This window comes from Vipera berus (genome assembly GCF_964194415.1).
Source record: "Vipera berus genome assembly, chromosome: 4".
Taxonomy (NCBI): domain Eukaryota; kingdom Metazoa; phylum Chordata; class Lepidosauria; order Squamata; family Viperidae; genus Vipera; species Vipera berus.
This window is the reverse complement of record NC_138206.1, coordinates 59,616,661-59,641,813: the sequence shown is the minus strand read 5'-3', so window position 1 is coordinate 59,641,813 and position 25,153 is coordinate 59,616,661. Positions and strand designations below refer to the sequence as shown.

Below are 25,153 nucleotides of genomic sequence, written 5' to 3'. Positions count from 1 at the left end.
AGCACCATTTTGCCATATTTATTCTTGGGCTTTCAAGACTCATCTAAAAACCAATCTTTCACACACTGTATTTTCCAAATGGATAGCAATACCCAATGGTACTTTGCTATGAAATAGCCAAATAGCTGTGCTCGTTTCACTCCACAAGCAATGTCAGCACTGGCATTTATTCTGTGGGACATTTTTATTTATTTGATAAAATTTGTGTGCTACCTAATTATTATGTGTCCCTGGCTTAGAACAAAATAAAATACAATAAAAATATTCACAATAAGAAAAACAAATACTGTAAAGTATCCATGATATAAAAACAATTAAAATTAAAAACAATAAACATGGTTTTTTGCATTGCTCCCATAACCGCAGAGCCTATAACAATTAAAATAGCCCCTGAAACACACAAAAAACCCCGAACCCAAACTAAAATATAGTGAAGAACAAATTATATGGTGAAGAGCCACATCCCAAAATCATTTGAACCAATTTATTTCATCTGCATATGTATGTCATTACTTAAATGACATAAACCTTTGTGAAGTATGTAGAATTAATATAAAAGTAATGTAAATTTAATTGCCCCATCCAAACAATTTAGAGTACAACAGAATTTATTTGTTATTGTTGAGGGACGTCAAGAAAGAAATCGAATCTGTTGCATCTGAAGTCTACTAAATGTGGTTATTGAATTGAGATTTTACTTGTACCGTCAGTTATAATACAGTAGAGAAAATTATATGATCTTGCTTTTTTAAAGAACTAATTGCGTTCCAACTTAATTTCCAGAAATTATTCAATTACAGTTTGCTTTATTTTCAGTTTGCCAGGATGATAAATGATCAGGACATCTAACAGGTGAAATCTAAATAGCACCTGGAGATTGGTGGAACAGGCTTACGCTGAATTGTGATAGGAAGACACTGGCTACAATAAATTATGTAGCTAGTGCTGAAAGATAGTAGAAATTGCAGGTTTGTTTAGTTATCAGTCTTCTAGGAATATCCCACAAATATAAAATAAATAACTTTAATATGATTAAACTTTCTTAAGGAAGGCTTTGGTCACTGAATCTTCAAGAGTTCTTGTTCACTGTTGATGCATGAATATGAAGCAGAAAACGATTTTTAACAGGACATTGACATGTCTTGTGAATCAAAAGTTTACAGATTATGCTTCTGATGCTATAAAGGTTTTAATATTTTTTTAGTTTTTTGCAAATAAATATGCTTTAATTTGCTATAGTTACCTGTTTGCACACTTTTGTGAAATGTAGATGTAATAAAGTATTAATGCTTACCTGCTTTTGATGGTAATTAGTGTATTTAATAGATATTTATTCTGTTATAAATATTAGTATCATTTGGTTTCAGAATTAAGCAAATTTTAAACTCTTATTTAAAACTATTTAGTTGTTCTCCTTAAAGCAGTGGTTCCCAACCTTTCTGGCTCTGAGGACTGGCAGGGGCGGCGGCAGCATGGGGGGGAGGAGAGGGATGGTTTTGTGTGCACATGCCCCGCTTATGCAGACTGAGCTTTGCGCTCTGCCTGCCATTTTCATGGCCCAGTTCCCAATGAGCCATGGCCCTATACCGGGCCGTAACCTGGGAGTTGGGGAACCTGCCTTAAAATATCTAAAAGGAATTTATTTATTTACTTGTGATCAATACTAGTCCCTGCAATTTTCCCAGCAAGGTTTTTCAGAAGTGGTTTTTCATTGCCTTGTTCTGGGGCTGAGAGAAAATGGCTGCCTCAAGGTCACCCAGCTGGTTTCATGCTTGAGGCAGAACTAGAACTCCTGGTCTCCTAGATTCTACTCTGATATTTTAATCACTACACCAAACTGACTCTTTTTCATTTAATATGTCCATTTTTCCTGGATAATTTTCTTTTTAAGATTTTTTTCTGTTCTTCACAGAACATTTCAGTATCCCATTTTTGTTTTCCTAGGGCAATTAAAGCATTTCGGGAAGTGCTTTATGTTGATCCCAGTTTTTGCCGCGCCAAGGAAATTCATTTACGACTTGGGCTTATGTTCAAAGTGAAGACAGATTTTGAGTCTAGTTTTAAGGTAAGAGTTTACATATTTAATAGCAATGGATTTATTTGTTATTACACTTGCTTGTCATAATTCAAATATGGATTTCTTTTCTTCAAATGAATGATTGAATGAATTTATAATCTGCCTATCTCATATACTTAACTTTTGGCCCTTATATTACAGATGAGATTGGAATTTATTTATGAACTTATTGGATCTTGCAGCTTCACGTACACTCTGAATTGAAAAAAATAATTGAATCCTTCATTTTTTTCTATTCACTATCCAGAGACGATTCAGGTGTATGTATGAAGTTTAGTCCTCATCATATGTATAATAAGAAATAGATAATTATTGAGTAGAGGATACCTTGTAAAAATATTTTTATGAGCTAAAATCCTACCTTGATTAATTTTTGAACACTCAATTACTGAAAATTAGCAGTTCTTTTAAAAGAATATTGAATATGCAGTTAATGAAATATTTTAAAAGTAAACAGAATTCTTTGCTGCTTATTAAAACATAGCCTTGGGTTCTGACTGAACTTAGCCTATCTTTGATACCTTTGCAGTGTAATATAGGGAAATAGTTCTTTGTAGTCCTTGACTTGCAACCATTTACAACAGTGCTGAAAAAAAAGTGAATTATTACCTTGCATTTATGATCATTGCAACATCACAAGAGTCACATGATCAAAATTTCAGCATTTGGCAACCAGCATGTATTTATGACAGTTGTAGAATCCCGGGGTTACTTGATCACCATTTGCAACCCTCAATGAAAGAAAGCCATATTTACTTAATGACTACAACAAGACAGTAAACACAACCACATTGCTTAGAGACAGAAGTTTCAATTCCAGTTAGGGCATTAGCCAAGGATTCCCTGTAATAATTTTGCCGCTGTGCATACCTGAGTCATAAATATGCATCACAACTTTCTCTCCTCCCTCTCTCAATTCTCTTATTATTGAAAAATAGTTCAAAATAATATTGAGAAGGTTTGATTATTGCTCGCTGGCATAAAGCTCTTTGGACTTGGTAGAAAATATTCTTGTGGATTTAAAGATTATTCACAAAGTGCTACACCAGAGTGAGAATGTAGTTATCCAGTTGCATAATTAATTACTGTTAGCATGCAAACTGAGTGATTTATGATATAGTCAATACTCCTATTGACAGCAATATAAAAATCAGAAGCCTTTATGCTTTGTAGTGCAGAGTAGCAACAAGAGATTTGACACACCTTTAATCAGATTTTAAAAAGAAGGGACATTGTTAATATTGTATCATTGTTTATTGTTGGACAACAAAATTAAAAAACACTTTTGAGTGGCGACTGATAAATAGAATTATAAACACAAGCAGATGAATAAAAAGTTGAAGAAAAGTACAGAGTCAAAATTAGAGGAGTCTAGAAACTTTTTTCACTCATAACCTCATTCCAATAACTTTTACTGGAATTTTCCAAAGAACCTTTAACAATCTGGATTGAAATAAACTGATGTCTTAATATTTTAATACAACATTACTCTGTTACTCTATTATTGCCATGTAGGAAAAGAATTGGGCTAAGCATGTGATCTTAGACCAGACATGTCAAAGTTGCGACGTCATATGATGTCACACAACGTATCGGGATGGTTTTGACATTGTTGGCAATGGGGTGGGCGCAGCGTCCGGTCCGCGGGCCAGCAGTTTGACACCTCTGCCTTAGACCAAACCTTCTGTATTCATTTTATGCAGATGAAGTGCGTTGTCTTTGTCCTGCATATACTGTTGATTCCTGTTTTGATTATGTAGCCTATAGTGGAAAAAATACATCGTAACCTCCTTTCTTTAAAAGAATAGATTCTGATTTTGAAGAATTCTAGAGAACAAATGAGTTGATTTAGCAGTGCATATGGCAGCTTCATTTTTAACCTTGCTTGTCAGATATATTTCTGCCTGTTTGACAGCACTTTGATTATGAAAGCCTTTCAACTCCCAGGATCAGGCTTCGTTTATAGATTATAAGTTATCCTTCTCAAAGATTTGAACTTAGTTATGATTTTCTACCTATGGTAAACACATGTAAAAATTATTAAGTGTTTAATCTTGACTTTTTGAATGACCTGTTAAAATAAACTTTCACTTCCAGCACATCACAGCATTCAATATTTTAAACAACCTGATATTTTTCTTTGATTTTTTTTAAAAATCTAGTTCTAGTCTTAAGTGTTATTTTGACTTGGTGGTTGTGAGGCATGATAACATAACATTGTAGAAATACCAACAAAACTTAAGAAAAAGACAATTCTAGTTTTCAAATATGTAGTGATGAAGAAAACTGTTGTTTGCATATAAGTAAGTTAATAATTGATACCGTGTTTCCCCAAAAGTTAAACCCAGCAAGATAGTAAGCCCTAGCTTGATTTTTGAGGGTGGGCCTAATATAAGCCCTATTCCAAAACTAAGCCCTAGTTTTGGGGCAAGGCACACCCCTAAAAATCAAGCTAGGGTGGGTGAAGCTGCCCCACGCGCCCTGCACCTGCTTACCTTACCAGTAGGACAATCACAGCCAAACCTTCCACACCCCAACACCTGTTGCACCGCAGACATCTGCGGCCACTTGCCGCTACTCGTGGCCGGCCACCATGTAGCACATTGCGCTGTTGCTGCTCCTCCCGGCAGGATGCCGCATGGCACTTCGGGCTGCTTCTTCTGCTTGTGCAGCGCTTCGAGTCTCTTCTGTTGCGTGCTTTGGGCCGCTTCTGTTGCTCGCGGCAGGAGGCCACACTGCGCTTCAGGCCATTTCCGTTGCGGAAACGGCCCAAAGAGCCACACAGCATCCTGCCACGAGCAGCAGAAATGGTGCAAAGCACCATGTGGTGTCCTGCCAGGAGAAGCGGCAACAGCGCAATGTGCCACATGGCATCCGGCTGCAAATGGCGGCAAGCGGCCACAGAAGAAGTCAAGCAACGGCGTGACAGATGCCGAGGTGTGGGAGGCCTGGCTGTGGTGGTCCTAAGGTAAGAAATTCTCTGAAATTAAGAAAGACCTAGTGCCTCTTTTGGAGGCAAAAAAAAATATAAGACTGGGTCTTAATTTGGGGAAAACACGGTAGTTACCAAATACTATACTTTTAATTATTTGCAAAGATTGCATCGGTCATTTTATTGTGAACTTTAACTGATTAATTACTTTTAGACAATCCTCTTCAGATTTGGATTTCTTTAGATGGATTTTTACCTTGAAATATTTGGTTCTCTGGCTTCTCCTGCATATTAACTTTCATACAGTAATACCTGGCTTCAGTACTGCAATAGTTGTATGAGATGCAGATATTTACTAGCATTGGTTTGGCTCAGAGATTTATAGCTGGAAGTTTAATGTGATGAGTTGATAGTTATTGTGGTGAAGATAATAAATAGTTTATTTGGGGGTAAACCCAAATATGCTTTTTCAAAAGGTAACTGGACTTTCTTTGTTTTTCCTTGAAGATGTTTTGCTTCTCATCTAAGAAGTTCTTCAGTTCTGACTGAATGGTAGAGAATGGAAGGGTTTATATTCCGTGCAGTCATCTGGTTGTTAGCCCTCTCTCTGAGAGTCGTTGAGGCCACTTGGAGGTTTCTCTGTGCTCTCATGGCCACCTGAAAAATGCAAATGGGTATGGACCCTTCTTGGAACCACTGAAAGTTCCACACCCTTTTGCACAATGTAGGTAATCATGAGTATACAGATAAAAACCTCCAAGTAGCCTCAACATTCAGAGAGAATGCTAACGACCAGATGCCTGCAAGGAATATAAATCCTTCTATTCTCTACCGTTCAGTCAGAACTGAAGAAACTTATTGGATGAGAAGGAAAAAAATCTTCAGGGAAAAACAAAAAGTCCAGTTGCCTTTGAAAAAAGTACCTTAGGGACAACCATGATCTGGATGACAGAGAATCTCCATAGACATTTGGAGATAAAGGAGGTTTGTTCTACATATTTTTGATTTTTTTAAAAATAATACTTCTCAGAATGAACTTTGGTAGACATACTGGATTGTTCAAAATTCATAGATTTGTTCATGGATGCACAGTAATAATTAGAAGTAACTATATAATATATTAAAGGACGCAGTGGCTCAGTGGGTTAGGACGCTGAGCTGGTCGATCAGAAGGTCGGCAGTTTGGCGGATCGAATCCCGAGTTCTGCGTAACACAGTGAGCGCCTGTTACTCGTCCCAGCTTCTGCCAACCTAGCAGTTCGAAAGCACGTAAAAATGCAAGTAGAAAAATAGGGACCACTACGGTGGGAAGGTAACAGCGTTCCGTGTGCCTTTGGCGTCTAGTCATGCTGGCCACATGACCACGGAGACGTCCTTGGACAAGCGCTGGCTCTTCGGCTTTGAAACGGAGATGAGCACTGGCCCCTAGAGTTGGAAACAACTAGCATGCATGTGCGGGGGAACTTTTACCTTTTTATATAATTTATTGCTACATTATTTTTAGTTATATATCTATATCTTCTGATGTTGGCATGTGTTGGAAAAAATACTCTGTTGTGCAAATGAACATAAATCTTAATATGAAAAACCCCTTGGTGATATTTTCTTTGCAGGAGGGTTTCATAAATATATTTATACTTCAATAGATTTAAGAGGAACATTTCAGAGTACATTGCATTCTGGTTCTTGAATTTTTTTAAAAGGGCAAACAACTTATGGATAACCAATATTTTTGTAAGATTTGCTTTGTTTGTGTGAGTTTATGTGTATACACACAGTTTGTTTTTATATATACATTCATTTAAATTGCTGTAACTACAGCAGATTTTATGATCCAGTGTATTATTTCCAATACCTAGTTTGACTTTTTATTTGATCATATTGATCATTAGTGATCTTCGATTTAAAATTCTTATGTGATTATGCTTTATGTGTTTGATGGGAGTGAAGATTTACAAAATTATCATTTTTCTGTTAACAGTATCATTATCAGTTGCTTGACCACAAATTAGAATTTTTTGCAACATTGTTTATAAGGTAAAGGTAAAGGTTCCCCCGCACATGCGTGCTAGTTGTTTCCAACTCTAGGGGCCAGTGCTCATCTCCGTTTCAAAGCCGAAGAGCCAGCGCTTGTCCAAGGACGTCTCCGTGGTCATGTGGCCAGCATGACTAGACGCCAAAGGCACACGGAACGCTGTTACCTTCCCACCGGAGTGGTCCCTATTTTTCTACTTGCATTTTTACGTGCTTTCGAACTGCTAGGTTGACAGAAGCTGGGACGAGTAACAGGCGCTCACTCTGTTACGCGGCACTCGGGATTCGACCCGCCAAACTGCCGACCTTCTGATCGACAAGCTCAGCGTCCTAACCCACTGAGCCACCGCGTCCCTATAAACATTGTTTATACTTTTAGAAATTTAATTGGCTTTCCATTCACAATTCTGTTATTTAACCGTATGTTAATGATCGTGTTATCAAAAGTTTTTCATTCATTGAGTTATTACAATGAAAATATGTTTCAAGTATTTTTTAAAAATTATTAGTTTTCATCAGGAGAAATAATAATTATTTTGTATCATTTTGCAGCATTTTCAGTTAGCTTTGATTGACTGCAATCCTTGCACTTTGTCCAATGCTGAAAGTAAGTATTTTAAGCATTTATTACGGTTGTATTTAATGTAATCATTTTATGTCCTGTATCATATCCTTATAATGAATTTCTATGGTTAGTATGATGATTTACATTTCATATAGTACCTTGTAACTGGCATTAAAGTGTGTGTGTGTGTGTGTGTGTGTGTGTGTGTGTGTGTGTGTGTGTGTGTATCAGCCCAAACTCAGCCCTGTATCAGCCCAAACTCAGGCCGTCCATAGGTGGTAGTCGCAACTGCGACAATCATTATTTTGGTTTGTGGATCCACAAACAATAACCCCATCAACCAATCAACATGTAACAACACAGCCAACCAACCCGCTTACAGTAACAAAGCCAGCACCCCCCACCAATATTTATAGAGAGACGGCAGCTCCGATCACGCTTTGCTCGCACAAGCACGAAGCCGAAGACACCAGCCTGAAGATGACGAGTGGGACCTCGTCGAAATGTCGCCAAGACACTATCAATCTTACACGGGAAAAGACCCGAATACGCCAAGACCTACATACCTGTAACCGTATTTTACATTTACAGAGAAGTCTTGTAATTAGCTTTTTGGTAAATGTTGGACCAATACATTACAAATAATTCTTCTGAACAATTTCTCATGAATGGTCATTGTTTAATTTTGCCTAGGTAATTTTTTCCTTATAATGAGAAATAAACACAGACATTGGTATAACAACAACAATAATGAAAAAGCATTCTTTATTAAACCAGTGTCATCATTTATTTATAAGTAAATGGGATACGGCTGCATATAGCTGAAAGGACCCTACCTTGAGTGTCTTTCATATACTACCTGATTTAGAATAATGCCAGCCATTTAGCAATGGTGAATCTCACTTTCAATTAAACATAGAAAAGACAGTAGTTTGTTAAGAGCTTGGAAAAGAGAACAAAGGGAGCATGTCCCCTGGTCCACATTTCCAAAGTATTCATTACTGTTTGAAATGATCACCTGATACAATACTTTGTCAAGTAAACATTCTACCACAGCTACCACTTAGGAAAAAAATGCCTGTCTGAGCTCCAGGTTACACGAGACCTTCAGTCTGGAAGTAACTTCAGAAGATGCTCTTGCATAGCCTCACAGCCTCTGAAAACAGCAATAAAACATGCTTCATTCTTGCACATCTGTTGAGGCTGCAGATTTCCAGAGGGTCTGGAGGTTGCATGAAAGCACACCACATTCTCATGTGGCTTCTGCAATCTCAAAAAAAACGAGCAAGAATGGAGGGGGATGTTGGCATGTCATCTGTGAGACACAGGACACAGGTTCGCCATTACTTGATTAGACTGAGAAAAGTCTAAATTTACTAGGATAGCTTCGCTGTTTAAAGGGACTGTAAAGTTATAAAGTTTTATTTAAGCGTCAATTCAGAAAGCTCAGACTGCCCAAGGTGCTGCTGATACAGTTCTACAGAGGAATTATTAAATCTGTCATCTGTGCTTCTGTAACTCTCTGCTTTGGTACAAGAATCAAAACAGGACAGAGACAGACTTCAACTGATAGTTAGGAGCACAGAAAAAGACAATTGCAACCAGCCTGCCTTCACCTGAGGACCTGTATACTGCACAAATCAGAGGATTGAGAAAATATCTACAAACCCTTCACATCCTGGACATAAGCTGTTTTAACTCAGGATGCCGCTATAGGGGATTGCATACCCATGTAGTGGGGCTGTATAACTGTTCTCACTTTTCCTATTAGCTTCTCTTATTGGTATCTTAATCTTATGATTATATTACTTTGTTGTTTGTATGTACAGTGAGAGCTTATGTACCAGAGACAAATTCCTTGTGTGTCGAATCACACTTGGCCAATGAAGAATATTCTATTCTAGAATATTCTATTATATTCTAACAGCTTTACTTCATTTGCCCAATTCCAAACTTAACTTGAATTTCCCATTTATTCTCTGTATCCGGCATAAGTTATCTATTAAATTTTCTTTCTGTAGCACTGACCCCATACTGTTCTTGGTTTTTGATTGTGTATCCTGAGTTACTCTCAACCTTCATGCTTCCTTAAATAGCTCCACTCACCCTTCTTAAACCTTTCCCAGAACTTGTATAATGCAATACATAATTTTCTCTAGTCTTTCTTGTCTTCAAAACTCATCCGTTCTTTGACTGCTTTGGCTTAATTTTTTAATACTGGTGGCCTTACTCTTCTGGAAGCTAAAGCACAAGAGGCACTGTTTTTTCCTGGTCATGTTGGTGCTTTGGAATATTTTCCTAAGTTAATATTAGACTCCCTGATGAATTTTAGGAGGATATTAGAAGCTTCACTCTTTTAAAGACCATTCCAATTGAATTCATGAATCACTTATTTTTTCCCGTCTTTTTGTTACTGGTACTGATTTATTGGGTTATTTATTATACAATCTTTTTTATTATTATTTTAAAAATCCCTTAATTGCACTGTGGCTGTTTTAATTAATTTTTCATGCAGAAAAGTCTTTTGATTGAGGTGGAGTATAATGCGATATATAAATACATATAAAAAAATTCTTAGAACCAATCCTGTAATTAATATTTTGAATAAAATTGCATTTCTTCATATTCATCCCTTTTTACTATTATATTTACCATTAGTTGCACATTTTTAAAGCCTAACAGTACCACCAGGACAAAAAGAGCATTTGTCTATAATGGGTTCCTGTTTTCCCTTCCTTCTCTCTTCTCATTGGTTATTTTTTTGAACTTTCAAAACTTACATTATGCTTTCAAGGTAGCTGGATAAGAAAATTTATTTATTCATTAAAAGTACCATATATTTATTTACTGATTCTTTATCAGAGATTTCAAGTTGCAAGACAGATAATTTGCCCAAAAAAGGTTGTGCCTTTCTGAGATTCATTTACAACTTTGAAAATGTTCTGGTATCACCAGACAATAATTTTCATGGGAGGCAATGTCCAGTTTACAAAATACTGGGAGTTCTTCTCATTTTTCATTTTCTGCTTTCTTTAGAGTTTAGACTCCACACTGCATTTTCCCAGTACAGGTACTCCTCACTTAACATCCATTCATTCAGCAACTATTCAAAGTATGGCACTGAATGAGACTGGTCCTTGAAGTTCCAACTGTTCCAATGCCCCTGTGATTATGTGAACAAAAGCCATGCCAACTGAGGCCCATCTGCATTTATGACCATCTTTTGGCTACCCACTTATCCACCACCCCTGCTGTCCATCTAGTCTGCTGTGATGCGCAGACCATCTTCCATACCAGTCTTCTGTATTGGCCAGAGTCTTCTTTCACACTGCCTTTTGTGAAAGTGCAGCCAGGGCTTCTCTCATGCCCCACCAGGGCCTATCCTGAAATAAGGTGCTTTTGTGAAAGAAGGATCTTCTGTTGTGCTGGCATAGCCGGGGCCTTCTGTTCTGTACCAGCCTGCTACCGGCCCTGCAGAAAAGGCAGGGACAACCCCTTTTACAAGAAGGCAAAAGGCTGGAACTAAGCCTGCCAAATTTATGGATACAAAAGCAAACAGAACAAGACACGAACCATGAAACAGGAGCTATTCAAGTGGCTGCCTTCAGCAAACCAGCCCTCCCACGCATTCCCCTTTTATACAGTTCAGGGCGTGGCTTCTCTCTGCCTCCTTCCGAGGTGCCCCATTGCCTTCCTCTGTTTACTCCTGATTGACTGCCTCCTGCGTCGGGCGTCCTTGAACAGGGCCAGCTGTGGGTCATCTTCATCCACGCTGTCAGACTCACACAGCTGGGTCTGCGTCGTGACCAGGTGGGAGGGGCCTGGCTGAGGGCTCTCATCAGCAAGATCTCCAACCCCCTCAGCAAGCTCTTCAACACCCCCCTCCTCCTCTGAGTCGTCCGACCCAACTGCCGAACCCACAGGCTGACCCTGAATCACAACACCTTCTTTCATATGGCAAGGTTCATTTACAAACAGAAGCCCTGGGTGGGGTGAGAACAGAGTCGCTGGATGGGCCGTCAATGGAGGCCCTGGGCAGGATCCAAGATAATCCCAGTGCGAAAGAAGGCAGCACACAAAAAAAGGCCCCAGCCAGTATAGCAGTGGAGGTTGTGATGGAAGCAGGCTGGCCAGTCAGTGAGAGTAATGGGTAGGTGGGCAGCCTAAAGGGCAGAGATGGGGAGAGGGTGTGTAAGAGGAGTTCAAGAGGAGGTGGTCTCTTTTCTTAGAGAGGTCGAAATTGGAAAAGGCCAAGCCAGGAATACTGTGGATTGAGGTGGAGGTTTACCTGAACACCGATGGGATTCGATTAACAAGAGGGACTGCTGGAATTGCTGTCTGTAAACAATTACATTACCTTACATCACACCTTATGAGCGCATCACTTAGTTGTGGAAATTGTGGTCCCAATTACCATCGTTAACCAAGGACTACCTGTGCTGGGCTCAGTTAACTATATTCCCTGCCCACCAAAGAAGATTCCTTTTCTCTTTTTTACCCTCCTCCCGCCTTTTATGGGCCAAACAAAGTTGCATCTTATAAGAAAACCACTACTGTATGTTCCTTAAACTGCTTAAAAAACACAGGTGCGGGATAATGTTTTGTTCTGAGGCAGTTTGAATTTTTAAAATTCTCTGAATAATTCCACTGAAGATGTTACATAGTCTGGTAACAAAACGTTTGGAAACCAACCCACAAGCTTGGAGAACAAACCTTCACCCTCAATTTTTAAAATATTGGAAAGGAAATAATGTTTTGAGATATGGTGGCTTATTCTGGTTTCAACACATTGGCATATTCTGTAGTCTTTTTTTTAATTTTAAGTGCCACAAAATTCTTGTTTAAGATAAAAACTCTAGTACTGCCAGCAATGTAGCAGGATTAAATTATGAGAAAAACAAATTTCCTTCATTAAAAATCTTGAAAAGGTGAATTTTCTTCAGGAAAAAAACCCATTGTGATTTATAAATATGAATGATACCTGAAATACAGAATATAATGTATATTTATGTTCTAAGAGATGGGGTCATATATTGATAATTGCACTTACAGCCATTTTTAAAATCCTTTTGCATTTAAATAACTTTACTATTATTTGGGGAAAGAACTAGCGTAATGCTCGGTAATACCAGGATTTGTTTCTTCATACTCACCCTAATGATTTTTTTTCCACTATTATAGTTGCCTGTGATATGAATTAAATTAATATTTGGCCCTTAGATGGTTAGGCTAAATTGTAACACAATTAAAAATGTATGCCAGAAAGCCAAAATCACTTTACCTTGCTAAGCATCTTATTCAATGCTTCAGATATAGCCTCTTCTTTTACAATAAGAAGATGGACAAAAGATGAAGCTTGTGTCAAAATAAGTTTCTATCATGAAGGAGTTGTTATTTGAATTAAGAGTCACTTGGGAAATGATAACCCAGGATTCTAAAACACTTGATGTCTTCCCAAGTGTATGTTTAATTTCTTGCTACATCTAGCTTTTTATGGTTTATTATAAATTGCTTTGAACATTCATTGAATGATCAGACACTTCAAAAATACTTTGTTCCTGAAACCAGTAAATAACATTGTATAAAATTGGTATTTTGGAGAATTGGACAAAGGATGTTTTCTTTGTAGCCTAAAAAGCTATTCAAATATATTTAAGTTGAATTGAAACAGAACCCATTTGCTGGCTATTTCCTTTGCCCTAATAAAAAAAATATTCTGAAAATCTTGTCAAGAAAATTTGAGAGACTAGTCTGGGAACCCAAAGGCACAGTATGTAAGTAAATAAATAATTCCCTAGACCTGCATATTTTCTTTATATGCATGCACAACTCAAATTTGTTGTAGCTGTTGTGGGTAAAATTCTTTTGATACATCTTTTTCTGGAAGGATGGAACTATATTCTCTGCTTCTGTACATGTCCTTTTCTTCCCTGGATACACAGCAATATATGCAATACTTACCTTGAATCTGCTATTCCTAATATTTTCATTTCTGTACTTTTACAGTTCGATTTCATGTTGCCCATTTATATGAAACCCAGGTAAGTATGTAATACCTTTTGGATATTAAATATAACAATTTGGAATATGTCGATGGAACTATATTTTGTAATCAAGCTCTTCCACATTAATTCAAAAAATTACATACAGTAGTTATAAGAGGCAAACCAGTAAAAAGACATACATTTTTTCTTTTTACAAATAGTTATAACTTCATTTGTATTTTTATTTGTAACAGATCAAACTTATTTGTTTACATTTTTGTAAACCAGAAACAAATATATTAAAATTAGGCTATTCTTAAGAACTTAAGAAAACTTTTTTGGACTTTTTAAAGAATTTCTAGTTCTTTATGGTCCTTAATTTTGCTATGTGATCATTGTTATTTGTTACTGGCTTATTGAATGTAGCATTGTTGATACTACTTTACATTTCCAAAGAAATTTATTTATTGAACAGTCAAAATGTACAAATGTAAAGTATGTAACGTAGGAAGATAGGAAATCCTTAAATTAGAATGTATTCAAATGACATGTACAAAATGTGCATTTTCAGAGGATATTCAAATCACTTATATCTTTATTGATCTGATCAATGATACTAATGTAGTAAATATTTTTGAACTCTTAAACAGCCTGGATAATGATTTATTACAATGTTTGAATATATTATGTTTAAAAAAACTCAATAATATTGAGTTCCATTTCTGTTTTCTGATAAATCCATATAGTGTTGGAATTGAAAGCATACCCTTTATATAATTTGGTATATGAAATAATAACACATACGCACACATCCTACATTAAGATTACAGTTGAGATTACAGTTAAACATAATGATAATTATTCTCTCAAATATTTGTCCATTTGTTCACATCTTATTGATTAGCTATAGTCTTCGGAGAAGGGCGGGATATAAATGGAATAAAATGGAATAAAAATAAATAAATAAATAAATAAATAAATATATTATATTTTCATACATAGCTATTTTCTACCCACTTGGTATATTTGGGCAGATTTTGGCAGAGTGGGTGTGGTCCAATCCCCCAATTAAGTGTTGCCATCTTGAGGGACTTTAGAAGCAGGCATTTTCTATTTCCATCCCTGGAACTACATCCCCCCCCGCCCGGCCCCGGAAATATGTAAGGTGTCTACTCTCCTGAGGTTCTGGAAGGCCCTTAAGAACTAATCTGTTCCCAGGCCTGAAACTAATGTGTTTGTGGAGCCCCTATGTGTTCTTTTTATTATGATTGGGTTTTTTTAAAGTTTGGGGTATTAGATTTTGTTATTCTTTAAACCGATTTAACTGTATATTTCAATACTATAAGCCACTTAGATCTTTTGGAGTGGATAGCCATAATAAATCTAAGTAAATAATACAAGATGATATTTCACAGATCCAGGTAGCTGCAATAATTGACCAGCTTAGTTGGGCCTAGTGTTAGTCACATATTAAGTAAAAGATCTCTTTACAGAATTTTATGGGGCAGAACTGAACAGATCCCTCAGTTGAGGGGTGAGGGAAAGAAATTATTTTTGCTTATTTTCCCCTCTCGCTACAGCCTGTATGCCCTCAGAAATCTGTTCTAGATGGTTGGGGGCCACTTTTGCATGTGTTTGACATAGCAGTGAGGGCTGCAGGGGGAAGGGGAAATCAGTGAAAATTGTTTCCCCCTCTTCCACCTGCAGAAGCATCCAGTTGAGGAGGAGCATCCACTGGATCCAACTCACTTCTGGGAACGGAAGAGGCTCTTCCATTTGTGGAGCAGCAGCCCTGGATCCAACCCAGTATGTTTGAATTGAAAAGGCAGATGTTCTAGTTGCTTGACAGTATTTGCTCTGTTTTAAAACCCTGCTTTGATTAAGGATCTCCTCACTCGTTCCACATCTTTTCCATTGACCTTTACATACCCTGTAAGAGATTTAATCTAATGAGAAGCATAGAAATTGAGAATCGAAAAATGACAGTGTTAAACATTGAGGAAATTTTGAATATAATTAGCTTTTGTTTAATTTAATGGATTGTGTTTATTCCATCAATTTATGTTGGTTCTTCAGTAATTTATTTTGGATTTGCACATGGGCAGTCTAAATTCATTAAATAGACATTGTCATCACCACCTGAGTAGAGCATTAGTAATATAGTAGAATTTGAATAGTTTACATTTAATTAATAGTAAGCTGATAGATCAGGATTCACCAGATTCAAATATTGTATTTGAATTTGGTTCTTTAAATAATTTCTTCATCATAAGTATAGTATTCTGCTGCAATGTGTTAGTTGCCATTAACATTCATATGTATGTATGCAATGTCAATCCAGCTTCCAGTTTAAAATAACATCTCATTCTCCTTTTTAGAGAAAATATCATTTGGCAAAGAAGGAATATGAACAACTTTTGCAGTCTGAAAATCTTCCTGCACAAGTGAAAGCAACTGTGTTACAACAGTTAGGTAAGTATACATGAAGAAATGTAAGGGTCTTTTTAACATTCCTTGGTTTGCAGGACATTGTAATGCATCCAGTTCTCAAAAAATTCAATTTTAGATTTTAATTTTTCAATAGAAAAATACTTGATATTTTTGCATTAGTCATCTTTTTTCTTCAAATAGCTCTTTTTTCAGTGAAACTTTCAGAATGATATTAATATCCAAAGTAAGTAAATGGTGTTTTTTTTACTTTCAATACCTTGTTGCAATTATGGTTTAGTGTTTTTTTTGTCCTATGGTACAATTACAGGTTGATATTGATTATATAAAAAATATAGAAAAAGAATTATATAGAACTTTATAAAATATAAAGGTAAAGGTTCCCCTGCACATGCATGCTAGTCGTTTCCAACTCTAGCGGCCGGTGCTCATCTCCATTTCAATGCCGAAGAGCCAGCGCTTGTCCGAGGATGTCTCTGTAGTCATGTGGCCGGCATGACTAGACGCCAAAGGCGCATGGAGCGCTGTTACCTTCCCACCGTAGTGGTCCCTATTTTTCTACTTGCATTTTTACGTGCTTTCTTTTTTTTTTTATTAAAGAGTTTTACAAAAACAAAATTTTACAATATATCCCCAAATCCCTCCCACCCCAAACCCATTTTTTTCTATTTTTCTACTTGCATTTTTACGTGCTTTCGAACTGCTAGGTTGGCAGAAGCTGGGACGAGTAACAGGCTCTGTTATGCGGCACTCAGAATTCGACCCGCCAAACTGCCGATCTTCTGATCGACGAGCTCAGCGTCCTAACCCACTGAGCCACTGCGTCCCTTTATAAAATATACTAGTATCTAAAATACATTTTTATCCAAAAGTAGCAATGTATTTGCATTCTATGAAATCAGCTATCAGTGCTGCTATAGAAACAACTACAGTTTCCTGGTTTTGCTACTGGGAACTGTTCTGAACCAGCCTGCTACCGGCCTTGCAATAAGGCAAACCCCTGTTCAAACAGTAGAGACTGGAGAGCGTCTGAGGCTGGAAAGCGTCTGCCAAGATTTATTACTCAAACAACAGAACAAGAAACAAAACACTGGAACTTGAATCCTCAAACGGAAGGGTTGCTTTCAGCAACCAGCCCTTCCCCAAACACTCCTTTTATTTAGAGTTCAGGGCGTGGCCTCCCTGTGCCTCCTCCCGAGGAGTCCCACAGCCTTTCTCTGTTTGTTCCTGCTCGACTGCCTCCTGCGTCGGGCGTCCTTGAACAGGGCCAGCTGTGGGTCATCATCCTCCGCACTATCGGGCTTACGCAGCTGAGAAGAGGGCCCCGGCTGGGGGCTCTGCGAAGCCTCCAAGCCATCATCAGCCAGTTCGTCTTCCACACCCTCCTCCTCCCCCTCATCTGAGTCATCCGAGACATCTGAGCCGGCTGCCGGACCCACAGGCTGGCCCTGAGTCACAACAGGAACTGAGTCTTAACTGTTTTCTAAGCCAAGCCCTTTAAAAAAAAAGGGACAGGTGTTATATAGGAATTGCTTCAGCTGTAGCAGCTGCACCCAAATAAAGCTTAGTAACCTAAAGCAGCGGTCCCCAACCTTTTGGGCACCAGGGACCGGTTCCATGGAGAGAGGTTTTTCTGCATACTAGAAGGTGCGTGGTTTTGTGTGCTGCCTGCATCCCACAGATGGGGCTTTACTCGTTTTTGCGGACCAATTGCTGGCATGCTGCGGCCCAGTACCAGTCCATGGACCAGGGGTTGGGACCCCTGACCTAAAGCACATCATCAGCCTCTAACCCATGTTAGTTTAATCCTAAATACAAAAATGGATTTCCTTTACAGGTAGTCTAACATTAAATCTCCTACTAATAAAAATGTTTCCTTTCTCTGATATAGATTATTGTAATGAATTCAGGATCTCTGTATCTATTCTGTATCTTTTTCTATATTTTACCTTTTAGTGGCTGGTTAAATCTTACAATGATATACTCATTCTTTTTTTATGTTACATTTATGATTATTTATATTTCCCTAATTGTATATTGCGTTTCTCTCTTGCTTACACATAAACTCTCATAGAGGAGAGTTTGTATTGAATAATTGTTATAGTTTCCATTTGTTCTGATAAAGCAAATGAAAACGAGAGAATTGTAAGAAAACCTGCAGTGGTTCACTGGTAAAGATGCTCAGATTTAAGCAGACTGTGTTTTTGTCTGCTAATTAGTTATCTTTTATAGTGCTTGTTTTCTGTTGGATTGGTAAAGTAAATATCTAAATTATTTATTGGAAGGTTATACACATAATAAATAATCTGGTTCATTCTAGAACATAAACACCAAATAATATATACATGTTTCTTTTCTTAGGCTGGATGCATCATACAGTGGATCAATTAGGAGATAAAGCCACCAAGGAAAACTATGCTATTCAGTGTCTCCAAAAGTCTCTAGAGGCAGATCCAAACTCTGGCCAATCCTGGTATTTCCTTGGACGGTAAGAATGAATTATGATAACAAAGTTTATGGTTCAGCAAATATATAGGTAAAAGAAGCAAATGCCTGATTTATATAATAGAGTAATGTTATTTTATACAATTACTACATTTTATAGAATTACTCATTGAGGCATGGTGGTTCAGTGGCTTAAAAGATGCCAGAGAAGGTCTATGCTCTGGCTGTTCGAGTTCTGCCACCGCTGATGGCATGAGCTTCCATCACTTGCCTCAGCTCCTGCCAACCTAACAGTTCAGAAGCATGTAAATGCAGTAGATTAATAGGTCCCACTTCAAAACATTCTGTGTTTTGCCATGTGCTCTGCATTGCGACATGATGTCCTGCTGGTCTTCAGACAGTGCTGACTCAATGGCTTAAAGAAACAGATAAGTCCATCCCCTAAACTCAGCTATGATTAGTGTAGTAAAACTCACAGGGACACCACAGTTGGTTAATTAATGGTAATTGGGTCCAGAGAATCTGTTGCTAAGCTTTGCAATAGTAAAGTGTGGCATCATGTGACTGCATAGACCTACAGTGGTAATTTTATGTGTGACTTTAGGTGAATCCCATGCAGTCACAGTGTTCCACAATCACATTATTCCCATTTGTGACCTCCTACCAAGTCCCCCATTGATTTTGCTTGTTGGAAGCCAGCAGTGAAGGTTGCAAATGGTGGTCACGTGACTGCAGGACTCTGCAGCTGTTGTAACAGCAAGCCAGTTGCCATGAATTGTGATCATGTGATCCCAGGGATGGTGCAATAGCTGCAACTTTGAGGACCAGCTGTAAATCTCCTCATTCAAGACTGTCATAACTTTGAACAGTTACTGAAGAAATGGTTGTTAACCAAGCCTATCTGTGGTTTGTTTGAAGACAATTATTTTGTAGGAAAATGTTCAGTATTTATCATTTTTTGTAATAAGCCTCAGATTGTTCAGAATAACTATAGAGATGAAACCATTAGCAAAACTACATGTGGCTACTTGAAGAGAAGTTTATGTGATCTTGTTTTTGAATCTGTCTCAAGTGCTGCTCTTTTGCTATTTGATCTATTGCCATCCTGTAAATTTGTGAAGCTTCCAAATTTTAAGTCAAATAATGGCAATTATATAGTCGTGGCAATTCATACTCGAGACTTGCTAAGCTACTTTCTTGTTCTTGTATATTATTTAGGCTGCAAAAATAAGAAAGCACTGATTTATGTTTTGAATTTCTTCTTCCAGCTTTTTTGTCACTTTGAATAGTGAATGATAAAACAAGTATTCTGGAATCCTCCAGATATTTTCAAAACTTCAAAACCTTTATTATCATAGCTTGTATGCTCAGTAGCAAGGAATAGCTGATTCATATTTGATGACTATAAAATAGTTCAGTAAAGAGTCTGTTTTCTTCAATTTTTCATTGCTAGTTTCTGACAGTCTTCGTGTGCCTATGTAGAGATAGTCCTCAACATACGGCCTTTCATTTAGCAACTGTCTGAAGTTGCCACGATCCTAAAACAAAGCAAATTAATGTTTGGTCCTTGCCCTTAGGTCTGTTGCAATGGCCCCATGGTCATGTGACTGGGATTCAGGGGCTTGCCAACCATCATGCATCTATGGCTGTTGTAGTATCTGGGACTGCCATTTGTGACCTCCCCAACCAGCTTCCAACAAGCAGAGTCATTGGGAAATCCATTAGGAAGGTTGTAGGTTGGGGTCACATGATGTCTTAATGACTGCAGCAAAAAATAATAAAATTGGATGTGATGCCTCTCCACTTAATAGGGTGTAATGACAACTCCACTTAATGAAGAATTTTCCAGTCTCTATTGGAGTTATAAGTCAAGGACTATGCGTCTTGCTGTATTAAGTGCAAATAAATCTGAAATTTTATTATTTTATTTGCTTAATAGTCTGCAAAATGTATGAAAATACTCCTGATGGTTTATATTCTATTCCAATTTTAATGATTAATTGTATTCTAAAATAATATCACTGAATTCTATATTTTAAATTAATTTTGTGTAGCCTTAGTTATGAGGTCTGGAACTAATTCCTTTAATTTAGTTTGGAGGAAGAGAAATAAAAGACAGATTTTCCACATCAAATATTGGTTGTTTTCAGTTCATATTTCCTTCTGTACTGGTTCTCCATTTATTATGTAATATTAGCAGTTATTATAAATAGATAACCTATGAATGATGCATGCAATTGCCATTTGTACTTCATAGATATTTTTTGATGGTTGCAAGTTTCTGGTGAAATTGATTCTGATGAAATTGATAAGATAAATTGAACCAGATAGCAAATTGTAAGAATACATGAATTGAAATTAATCCATGCAATATTAAAAGCAAACAATTATAAAATCAGCCTCTCTATTTCTTTTTATCCATCTTTTCTTTCAGGTGCTATTCAAGTATTGGGAAAGTTCAGGATGCCTTTATTTCTTATAGGCAATCTATTGATAAATCAGAAGCAAGTGCAGACACATGGTGTTCTATAGGGTAAGAGATTATGAGAGAAACATCTGAAGGCAGGACAAGAAGCAATGGATGGAAACTAATCAAAGAGAGAAGCAACGTAGAACTAAGGAGAAATTTCCTGACAGTTAGAACAATTAATCAGTGGAAGTGGTGAATGCTCCAATACTGGAAGTTTTTAAGAAGAGACTGGACAGCCATTTGTCTGAAATGGTATAGGGTTTCCTGCCTGAGCAGGGGGTTGGACTAGATGACCTCCAAGGTCCTTTCCAACTCCTCCTCCTCCTCCTCATCATCATCATTATTATTAATATTATTATGTAATAAAACAAAATTTAATATAATTCAGCAAGATGGCTTTTAATAGATGTTTTATCCTATAAGTATCTTAGAATAGTTTTTATGAAATATAAAGTTATTAGAATGTCTTATGCTAGATATACTTGGATGGAAATGGATGGAAACTAGTCAAGGAGAGAAGCAACCTAGAACTAAGGAGAAACTTCTGGACAGTTAAAACAACTAACCAGTGGAACAACTTGCCTCCAGAAGTGGTGAATGCTCCAACACTGGAAGTTTTTAAGAAGAGACTGGACCTCCAAGGTCCCTTCCAACTTATTATTATTATGATTATTATTATTACTTCACATCTAAGATGTATATATTCTCAAAGTTAATGTTAAGGCTAACTGGTAGGCAAAATTTACTAAGTACTGTACAATACAACTTCTTGTTTAAAAAGATATTTGAAGCACTTCCAAACATTCCATTATAGTAAATTGAGGTTTGACAGCTTTATTGTTCTACAGAATTATGACTTATCACTTCTTTAAGTACAAGCTGAGACAAATGATGAAACTTTGGGTATTATTTTATTTAGAATTGAGCATTTGTCTTTTTAGCGTGCTGTATCAACAACAGAATCAGCCTATGGATGCATTACAGGCCTATATCTGTGCTGTACAATTGGACCATGGCCATGCTGCAGCCTGGATGGATCTTGGCACCCTCTATGAATCCTGCAATCAGTCTCAGGATGCCATTAAATGCTACTTAAATGCAACCAGAAGCAAAAACTGTAGTAATACCTCTGCGCTTGCAGCACGAATAAAGTATTTACAGGTAAAAACATGGTCTTAAAATAGGAATCTATTTAGCCATAACATCAAGTTAGAAAGGAGGAGGAAAATAAGGGATACAGACATATTATATGTGATTGTTTCATGAGCTTCACAGTCTGTTTCCATATGCATTCAGGACATGCCATAGCTTGCAGTTTCATTTGATTTTTCATTTTAAGTGGTTCTCTATTCTTAAGTATTATTTTTTGTATCTTGATATAATTTATGCATATTTTGTGTTGTCTACATTTTAAGTTATCATAGCATTTAGCAAGAGTATACACACACTATCTTTTGCTCTTGTTAGCAACTTCAGAACCAAAGGATTAATGAGACCACTGAAATCAGAGCTCAGTTTTGTTCCAATTCTCACAAAGGTTTATATCTGGTTACCCTCTTTATCCTTAGCATTTCTCTGAAGTCCCAGATTTAAAATTGATCCTTTCTAAGACATAACAGAGTACAGAATTTAGGAAAAATTTCATGGACTTGATCTTACTAAATTAGGCTTGTGTTAAATTCACTTTTTACATAATTTTTCCTAGGCTCAGTTGTGTAACCTTCCACAAGGTAGTCTACAGAATAAAACTAAATTACTTCCTAGTATTGAGGAGGCATGGAGCCTACCAATCCCCGCAGAGCTTACCTCCAGGCAGGGTGCCATGAACACAACACAACAGGTGAGAAGTTGGGTTATGTTCTGCAGGTGCCCAGCTTTTTAAGGGTTCTTTTCAATCAATCGTAGTAGTCAAAATTATTTTGCTGTAGCACAGAGTTAGTTTTCACTGGTAATAAGACTTAATAGCAGAGGGAGATTAAAAAAAACCTCCCTGTCATGGAAGAAATATGGGGGTACCATTTTAGAACCTTTGTGGATTTCATAATTATCACAAAGATATCATCCCACATAGAATTTGCAGCAGTTTTTTGTCTGTCTGTTTTGAAAACAAACCCATGAAAGGTACACACTACTTCTCTGATACTATGAAATTGATTTCCAGTAAATAAGTTCAGAGTAAATTCACAGCCCTTTTTAAAATGTACACCTGGTAAAAGATATTATTCAAGGAACAATTTAAAATGAATAGAACCATATTTTCTCTCCCTCTGATTCCTAGGCTTGTAAACCTCATCAAAATACTGAACCTGTACTAGGCCTCAGTCAGACACCTATTTCACAGCAGTTGCCACTACACATGATTCCTTCTAGCCATGTAGATGACCTGTCCAGTCCAGCCAAGAGGAAAAGACCATCTAGTCCAACCAAGGTATATATACTCATATGAGAGCCCCAATTAGTTTCAAGAATCAGCCCTTCAGAAGAATTAGGCCATTACCAAGATAGGTCTTTATAATAGTTATAGTATTCACAACTGTGACATTGGTGTAAGAGTAGTTCACCATTACAATAGCTATAATAGTACCATAGCAGAGGGTATGAAAAGGGCCATTTTTTCTATCATCTTTGCTTATATTTAGAATGCTGAATCATCACATGGATGGTATTGCAGAAACTAAGATGAATTTTGGTGAACTTTGAAATATATATCATTTGGTTTTATTTAATTATTCATCATAATTGGTTGGTTGTTTTTTTTTGCATTATCTCACATTATTCTATTAACTAATATGTTATTGTATTTAGCAGTATTTTACTGTTTTTTTAAGAATCGATTTGTAGTGAGCACCACTGAGATAATTTGAATTTTAGATACTCTACTACCAGTGCTCTTATTATTGTTGTTAATTGTTTTTAGAACACTTTAGAGGCTTGGAGCAGTGGCCACACAGTGTCACATCCTCCTCCGGTACAGCAACAAATACATTCTTGGTGCTTGACACCACAGAAATTACAGGTGAAGAGTTTTGTGTATTTGTTTTTACTTAATACCATATAACTATAAAATCAGCATGTTCACATCTTGCCTCATGACTTAACTAATTTTTTTCTGATGTATTTCCTTTTAGTGTATGTGCGTGTATTTACTAAATGTTTTTGTATTTATGTATTTGCTTTCCTCTTCTGAGATATTTAAATTAAATCATAAAAATGTTACTTTTAGTTTTTCTACACATTGTGCATGTTACTTGAAAGCACTGTATTTGTATGAAAACACATTGTATTGTTATGAGAAACATGTAACAAAATAGTCATTTCATATAGTGCTCTGAGAGTACTTTTTTGTAGGGTATATTTTTGATACCCTACAAAATAACTGAAATACTCAAAAGTTATTCTTGGTATACTGAATCAAAAAAATGGACAGCTCTGGTATTTTAACTGGCTAAATGCCTCTTTTAAACCAGGATTTTTTTCTCTCAAAATAAGGGGATTTACAAAACAAAAAACTGTAGAGATAGATGTAAAGCCATCAATGTTTATTGTTATGTATACTGTACAGCGTGGAATTCTCTGTGAAACATCATGAATTTTGCCAAGACTTGATGTCAGCATCTGTCATCAAAGTTAACAACTTTGTTATTATATAAACTGTCTCGCCATAAGGAATTCGATTTGGAACTGTCCTGATTTTGAGTAGATTTTACTTTGTTATTGCATAACTGAAAAAGTTAAAACTTTAAAAAAATAGTTTTAAAAAGAAAGTAAATAAGGAGATAACATTAGTCATATTGTGATACGAGATATATTTTTATTTCTTTTTCAGCACTTGGAACAGCTGCGTGCAAATAGAAATAGTTTAAATCCAGCACAGAAGCTTATGCTGGAACAGCTGGAGAGTCAGTTTGTCTTGATGCAGCAACACCAGCAGGTGCCAGCAAACACATTTACTTTGCAGATTGTCTTATGAAATGAAATTGGTTGGACATTTAAATTCTAGGATTTTAAATATTTATGAATGTTTTAGTCATTCTTGGTCAGGGTTGTAAGTGGGGAAAAAAGGATGGATGAATAAATAGATTAAAAGGAATTCATATAGTGAATTAGCATAGGGTTATTTTTTCATAGAGGCAATGAAATAATATAGTGCAATTATTCTTCAATTACTGACATGGAAGTAGTACACATTCATAATATG

General features: G+C 36.8%; 1 protein-coding gene across 5 annotated transcripts in view; it reads left to right on the top strand.

Annotated features, from left to right (window-relative positions):
- KDM6A (lysine demethylase 6A) overlaps positions 1 to 25,153 on the top strand; it is a 180,673-nt gene that overhangs the window by 81,320 nt on the left and 74,200 nt on the right. For 2 of the 5 annotated variants that reach the window (XM_081327938.1, XM_081327935.1), the window contains 12 exons: positions 1,945 to 2,065; positions 7,596 to 7,650; positions 13,615 to 13,649; positions 15,300 to 15,398; positions 15,971 to 16,064; positions 18,402 to 18,528; positions 20,920 to 21,018; positions 21,897 to 22,116; positions 22,661 to 22,795; positions 23,234 to 23,383; positions 23,873 to 23,971; positions 24,782 to 24,886. In XM_081327938.1, coding sequence (XP_081184064.1) covers positions 1,945 to 2,065; positions 7,596 to 7,650; positions 13,615 to 13,649; positions 15,300 to 15,398; positions 15,971 to 16,064; positions 18,402 to 18,528; positions 20,920 to 21,018; positions 21,897 to 22,116; positions 22,661 to 22,795; positions 23,234 to 23,383; positions 23,873 to 23,971; positions 24,782 to 24,886 — 1,339 coding nt within the window. The remainder of the gene's footprint in view (positions 1 to 1,944; positions 2,066 to 7,595; positions 7,651 to 13,614; positions 13,650 to 15,299; positions 15,399 to 15,970; positions 16,065 to 18,401; positions 18,529 to 20,919; positions 21,019 to 21,896; positions 22,117 to 22,660; positions 22,796 to 23,233; positions 23,384 to 23,872; positions 23,972 to 24,781; positions 24,887 to 25,153) is intronic. The other 3 variants (XM_081327936.1, XM_081327937.1, XM_081327939.1) reach the window with 3 other exon arrangements.